Genomic DNA, 7,863 nt, shown 5'->3' on the forward strand with positions numbered 1-7,863 from the left:
TGAGTGGATTTGGAATAATCAACACTAATACATCAAATGATTATTATGCTATATGAGAGCCAATAACTGTTGTTATTTGATTTATAACAGGGGGACTAATCCTGTGGTAACCTCACAGACCACCCTTAGTGATCAAGCATTTCATATCTGGGCAAAAATAGTGTGCAGTGCACAGATTGAAATTGGTTTTCGGAAAAGAAAAGAAAGTCATAAAAGGGTCTTTTCATAATACCAAGACATTTGCCAATCCCACTGTTTTGGAAATAATGGCATGTTATATACACTAGTACCGATCTGGCAAATTTTGTCATATGCAGACAAGAAAAGAGAATATCTTTGTAGTCTTGATGAAGCAGTTACTGGAACGCCCTTCTGAGGACTAAAGATGTGTATCAGAGGCTGATGATCTGTGATCAACTTGAATTTTCTGCCAAACAGGTAAGAATGGAATTTCTTAATTCCCCATATGATTCCCAAGGCTTCTTTATCAATTTGGGAGTAATTTTTCTCTGCTGGTGCTAGAGTACGTGAGGCGAATGCGATTGGTCTCTCGGTACCATCAGGTAACTCATGAGAAATAACAGCACCAAGTCCATAGGGTGATGCATCACATGCTAGAGAAATTGGTAAATCTGGATTGTAGTGTGTCAACACCAAGTCTGAAGCTACCAAGTCCTTCACCTTGTTGAATGACTTCTCACAGGCCTCAGTCCATTCCCAACGACTATCCTTCTGCAGTAACGTGTGTAAGGGTCTAAGTACAGTTGCCAAGTCAGGTAAGAATTTACCATAATAATTCACCAAACCTAAGAATGATCTTAGCTGGGAAACATTGGTTGGTGTAGGTGCCTTTACTATAGCATCAATCTTCTCTGGTGTCTTGTGTAGACCATGTCGGTCAATCATGTGTCCACAAAATGTTATATTCTCTTTGAAGAATTCACATTTTTTAAGTTTGCACGCAAACCATACTGACTTAGTCTTTTCAAAACCATGTCCAAATTTCTGAGGTGTTCCTCGTCAGTCTTTCCTGTGATGACCATATCGTCTAAAATACACTGGGTCCCTGGAACGCCCTGTAAGACTTGCTCAATTGTCCTCTGCCAAATAGCTGGTGCAGACGCAATTCCAAAGGCCATCCTATTATAGCGGTACAATCCCTTGTGTGTGCTTATGGTCAGTAGTTCTTTGCATGCTTCATCCACAGGAAGTTGCAAGTATGCTTGTTTCAAGTCGATCTTGGAGAAATGTGTTCCTCCGTTCATATTCGCAAAAATATCGTCGTATATTGATCGACGTTAAGTAGCGGGTTCAGAGTGACCTTGAAATCTCCACAAATTCTTACACTTCCGTTTTTCTTCAAGACAGGTACGATTGGAGTTGCCCAGTCACTATGTTGGACTTTGGTAAGTGTTCCCTCTGCTTCCAGTCTGTCAAGTTCTTCCTCAACTTTTGCTCTTAAGGAAAATGGCACTGTCCTTGCCTTGACATATTTGGGCTTGTTTTCCTTGAGTGACAGCTTGGCTGTGATACCTTTGACAGTTCCCACATCATCACTAAACACATCCTTGTATTTCTCCAAAATTTCACTAATGTTTGGTGGATTTACAGTGTTTACGGCATGTGTCTCTTTGATCACTTTCCAGTCAAGTTGAATTTCCTTCAACCAATCTCTGCCGAGAAGCGCTGGTCCTCCTTTACGAACAACATACAAGGGTAATGTCTCTTTCGTGTCATCATATTCAACTAGCACATCTATATAACCCACTGGCTTGATGTGTTCTCCAGAATATGTGCGTAGCGTGATGTCCGGGGTTTTCAAATTTAGGTTTCCAAACTTTTCTCGGAACTCCCCCTTCGCCATGACTGACACAGCAGAACCAGTATCAAGTTCCATCTTCATCGTCTTTCCGTTTATTTTCAGCTGGATCCAGATAATATCCTTTCTTGCCAAATTGTTAAGTTCCAGACTGGCTATGTAATTGTCATCACTTGGATCCTGAGAATCATCAGCTACAAAATTTACAGTTTTCTTCCTTTGAATGGGTTTCCTAGGGGTTGTAGGTTTTGAGCGGCATGCTTTTTGAATATGTCCACGTTTATGACAGTTATGACACACCGTATCTTTGAAACGACAGTCCTGTGCAACATGCCCATTGCCATTACATCTATAGCACTGCTTTCTGTCTTTCTTATCACTCGGTTTTGAATGTCTGTTTTTCACATGCAATCTGTTCACGGCCCTTGTCTCTGTCCTGTTTTTACTCTGTAATTCTGTGGCGTCTTTAGCTGCGGCTTCCATTGCGAGACTTATCTCAACCGCCTTTTCATATGATAGATCTTTTTCTGACAGCAATCGTCTCTGAATTTGTGTATTTCTTACACCACACACTATTCTGTCTCTAAGCTTTTCATTTAATGACGCATTAAAGACACAATGTATGGATAATTTCTTTAATTGCGCTACATATTCTGTGATAGTTTCCCCCTCTTTTTGGTCTCTTTTATCGAAGCGAAAGCGCTCTGCCGTTTTAATGGGTTTAGGAGACAAATGGTTATTCAGTAGTCTTACCAGTTCTTGGTATGTTCTCGTGGCTGGCTTGTCGGGGAATGTCAGGTCACGAAGCAGGGAATACAGTTTTCCACCAATTAGACACAATAACGAAGATACTTTCTTCCCAGGGTCAATCTCGTTGACCTCGAAATATTGTTCAAAACGTTCCACATAGGACTCCCAGGACTCGATTGTCTCGTCAAATGGTTCAATTTTTCCGATCAATCCAAATGAAGTCATCTTGCGAATTAACACCACAGATCCAAACGGGCGGGTTATAATATCAGACAAGAACGGTTTAAAAAGTTTACCTCGTCGCCAATTTGTTGTGTTTTCGTGCTACTTTAGCATGAGCACATGTGTATTGACAAGAGCGCAGCCATTGTGAACTACTTTATTACAGAAGATATTCATGCGCGATGTAATAGTAACAGATAAACCAAACATAGACAGATATAATAATTCCGGATACAACACTAGTGTACATGTATATGCATAAAAGATTCAAGCAAACATTCAGAAATGTAGTGTCCTCATGCATTATCCTTCACAACTGATTCTGACAGGTAGGACTTATTGCACTTCTAATTTTCTGACCGGTAGAACATATTGCCCTTCTCATATTCTGACAAGTAAAACATGGTGCCTTTTATATTTGGACCGGTTCGACATATTGTCCTTCTTATAATCTGACGACCGTTCACGTTAGCTCAGTTGGTAGAGCGCTCGCTTCGTGATCGGGAGGTCGTGAGTTCGAATCTCGGCCGTCGATAAAAAATGAGTAGCAACTGTTCCTTTGCCATGCGCTTCGCATTTTGAAGTGAAAGTTGCAGGGCCTTCGGATGAGACCTTAAAAACCGAGGCCCCGTGTCAGCGGCAGGCGTTGGCACGATATAAAGATTCCTCTCTGCTCAATGGCCCTGAGTGCCGAGTAAAGGTCCAAATTTGAAGCCCTTCACCGGTATATGGTGACGTCTCTATATGAGTAAAAAAAATCTCGAATGGGATGTAAATCAACAGGCAATCAATCTTATATTCTGACCGGTACCGGTGTTGTCCTTTTTTCCAATTGAAGCCGGCATATTTTGTGCGAAATTGCCATTCTTTTCAAGAGAAATCAACATATTTTCTGACCACTATGATATCAAACCTTTTATACGAATCGTTTGATATTTCTCTCTTCATAGAAATTCCTTTTCTTCTGTTTTGCATTAAATATCGTAATGAGAGCAATCTAAGAGATAAATCTGTGCTGGTTCTGGTGTCTTACATAAACTTTTTGCTAATTTCATTCTTTGTATCAAAAAGTTCAGTACGACTGTGTTTATGACTTTGTTCAGGTGTAGCAATAAAAATGTTTAGTAAAAATCTAAATATCGGGCGATTACAAGGTCGAAAGGAAGACTGATAAGTTAGTTCTAGCGACAGTTTAGTTTAGTTTGAGGCTCCAGCTTTTTCTTACAGATTTAAGTGTCGTTTGGGTTCCGCCAGGACTACAGACAACACGTGTATCAGTACTGAAATGCATGTTTCGTGTGAAGAACGCACGAATGGTCCGCCACTGGTATATCATGCATATTTAATGGTCTGTAGATTTTATGTTGCGTGGTAAATGAAAGTCATTATTATTAAACATTCCGCATATCTTATAAGATTTGCTTTTATTTTGACCTCTAAACCACAATTTTTTAACAGAAATTAATCTTACCTTAATACTATTTAATTTAAAAGACAAAAATCTTTCCTACCCTCTTCTAAAATAATTATTTATGAAAAACGTTCAATTAGGAACTTACCCTTGTAGTGTGTGTATAGGAAGGGACATTCTATAAAATGTTAAAATTAGTTAAAATGCGTTACTTTAATAAAAATTTTTCTTAACAAAATGGATTACTCATATTTTTAGGCAAATTAAGAAATGAAATAAAATTTAAGACTTGGAAGCAAACTGAGAGTCCCTTTCCTATTTCCTCGTCTATTTGATCACTTTGATCCTCTCACGTTATCTAATAGATCTGCTATAGTTACTCGTAGGTCTCAAAAGCCTGTCCTTGATTTATTTCATCGTCAATAATGACAGATCCCCCCATTATTTCCAGGGACTATTCATTGCTTAATTTGGAATCGATTGCTACTTGTTATGCAAAATCCCCAAAAATAAATACATGAAGATTAGAGCACCGTAAAATGGAGACACGTATCATCACTAGGGTTGGAAGGTGTGTGTGTGTGTGGGGGGGGATCAGAGATCAAGGATCCTAACCGTCAGAATAGGCACGTTTTACAATTCCTCCTCCCGATCGAGGAAGAGTATAATATATCCATGAAATGTACTACTGAAAGCCATACCTGAAATGATTAAGAAGGGACCTTCATTGTAGGGACTGTCATTTAGAAAATGTTCTGAAATCCTTTACCTTCGTTATACGAAACAGTTTGTGAGCAAAGGGGAGTTACTCTGATGTATTTAGAAAAGTACCTATGATATACTAAATATAAGGTTTATTGTTTAAAACAATTATATATGATTTTACAGTTATATCTTTGACAGCATCTTGGTACGAATGGACATGATATCTGATACTTTAAATGTCCAGTACAGCAATCTCTGTTTCGGGACAAAAGTACCACTATAGAATCCGCGGCGTAACTTTTCTTGGATAGAGTCATTCCTAAGCAACAAATCCTAGCGTCACGCCATGTTGCAGTGGAAGGCATCTTGTCAGAATCAGCACAAGTAACCCCAAAAGAACCTCAAGTGACAGTACTAGGTCCATTGCTATTTCTTGTGTACATCAATGATCTACCTTGAGAAGTGAATGCAAACACCCACCTGTTTGCAGATGACTGTCATCTGTATAGGAAGATTTGCAGACCAGAAGACACAGCTGCAACAGGACCTAGACAGCTTACAAGAATGGGAAAAATGGTTAATAGAATTCAATCCTGAGAAATGTGACGTCATCCACATCGTGCGGAAAAGAATATTATCCAGGAAAGCTATTTCATACATTTTATTGAAACCCTTGATGCATATTTTTTGTAAGGATTTTTATGAAGATAAGGAATCCAGCATAGATATAGTAATTTAATTTCATTTTGATGATCGTGAATAATGAAAAAAATATGCAATAAAATATATATATATATATATATATATATATATATATATATATATATATATATATTTCAAATTGACTTATATGATGTTGAAGGGTTTCCTCTTTAGAAAGAAAACTATGGGTATAACTTTGATTACAACGAGCAGAACTGAATCCCAATATCTCTAAAAACAATTTAAATAATGAGCCTTACAACAATTAAGGCAGTTTTGTTGTCTGATTTTTTCAAGAACCAGTATTTTCTTATCGTATTACCACTCTAATTTTTTAAATATAAACTTCTAAACTAGTGAAGAGAGAACATAAATAGTGTTCATGTTACACTTTGAACACGAGATTTCTACATCCATCTGATAAATTAAATATCTAAAGGCTTTCTGATCTCATTGTCATATCTACTTTTCAATAAAAATGGAACCGTAAAGAGCTAGGTACATTAGTAGCAAAATTCCGCCCTGGTTCGAAAATCAAAAATAGTACATAATAAAATTAATCAGGATATGCACTTTATAAATGCATAAACATTTCTTACCCATCTTTTGTAGTTAAGTAGCTACAGCCTCTGGAAGTTGGGATGTATAAACTAAGCATTTTGTCTTATTTTAGCATTATGACGTCATTATGACGTTATTGAACATTAGGAAAAAAACAGCCTCTGCATTGTTTTCAGAAAATGAAGAAAACATAATATATTTTAAACAATGCATTGCTTGTTTTTATTTTACACGTGTAAAATTACGAGGGGCGTTCAATAAATAATGTCATTAGCTCGATTACATATAACATAGTAGTAATATGACATAAAGCTTGACTTTCTCTCATTATTGAATCTTTAATGAATTTATAACAGTTTATATGACCACTTTTCATCACATAGTTTTTTCGTGAGAAGCTGGGAAACAAGGGCTTCTCGAGACACTGCATTAAAAATGAATGGTAAAGAATCAGTAAACTATAGTGAAAATAAAAGCAACATTAAAGCTGCTGTAAAACTTGTTAAAAATTCCAAAGAAATATTCTCTGAAATATATGACATTTACAGCAATCGATGCCTGTTTTATAGACAAATTAGCAGGTGGATTTCAAAGATAAAAATTCATATAATTGGCATCAAAAATGGGTACCCTCCTTGCCAACAAAAATTATAACAACTTATTTACTGTTTGCCAAATTTCAACAAATAATATTTGATGTTGTATGATTGACGTTAAGACACATAGCAAATTTCATAGACATCATATCGGGAGTAGTTTACACTGTTTTTCAAAAACGTTTGACAGTAATTAAGCTTGGTACTCTATGGTCACCCTGTATTTCGAAAAATTAGTGAAAACGACAGCGTGTACAAAAGTCTTAACAATTATTTTAAAATATCAATAATTGTAATAATCCACGTTTGTTTTACATTCAAACAGATATTGGAACATGAATCTATTGCTTAAAACCATTAAATCAAAATTAACCGTAAGATGTACTTGATAAAAACGGCTAAGGTCTGTCTAGAGCAAAGGTATGCAAGAGCACAAAAACAGATTCATATACAATTTTCATAAATATTAGTGGTATTATTGTTCAAATTCGTATTCGGGGAGACAGTTTAATATCTGGAGGTGTCTAGAAAGCAGTTGTTTTGCAAAGAAATCGAAAGGTTTATCAGAGAAAAGACCCAGAACCTGGAATCGACTACATTGAATTTCTTCATTACAGCGTTTAAACCCGCATGCCCTAAAGAGTAATGGGGTTTACGGGATAAACAGAAAGGTGATGTTTTTCACATTAACAATATTTGCCAGATTTTTGACCTTTTCACTTGTTTCTATTTCCAAACTTGAATAAAACATCTTTCAGAAGGAAAAAACAAGTCCAGGAAATCATTGGATCTGCCATTTCCCAGTATACTAAGGGTCATACCCAAAAATGAGTTCTAAAAACAATCAGAAAATGGATAAAAAATGTTACGGACATGTGTTTGAATCAAAATAGATTAATAAGAAAAATCATGAAGACTAAATAATTGAAAAGCGTCGTTTGCTTCTTTCTGAGCCCCAATGACAATATTTATTGAACGCCCCTCGTATGTTTACTAAATTAAAAAAAATATTACATTTTTTTACTTCAAGAAATGCAGTTTTATAAAATTATCTTAATATTAGAACAAGCATTTCCTTTCATCAATCATTACTCAGT

The 7,863-nt window shown here is 36.4% G+C and overlaps 1 protein-coding gene across 1 annotated transcript; it reads right to left on the reverse strand.

Annotated features, from left to right (window-relative positions):
* Positions 1–1,261: 1,261 nt before the first annotated feature.
* LOC134244477 (uncharacterized protein K02A2.6-like) lies at positions 1,262–2,794 on the reverse strand. Its single transcript, XM_062726745.1, has one exon. It carries the CDS (start codon positions 2,792–2,794, stop codon positions 1,262–1,264), a length of 1,533 nt encoding a protein of 510 aa, XP_062582729.1.
* Positions 2,795–7,863: the final 5,069 nt, after the last annotated feature.

Source organism: Saccostrea cucullata, unplaced genomic scaffold, assembly GCF_032062105.1.
Source record: "Saccostrea cucullata isolate Sc308-1 unplaced genomic scaffold, CSIRO_AGI_Scuc_v1 ctg5447, whole genome shotgun sequence".
NCBI classification, from domain to species: domain Eukaryota; kingdom Metazoa; phylum Mollusca; class Bivalvia; order Ostreida; family Ostreidae; genus Saccostrea; species Saccostrea cuccullata.

Coding starts and splice junctions, on each gene's coding strand:
- LOC134244477 (XM_062726745.1), bottom strand. CDS start 2,794: ATGACTTCATTTGGATTGATCGGAAAAATTGAACCATTTGACGAGACA.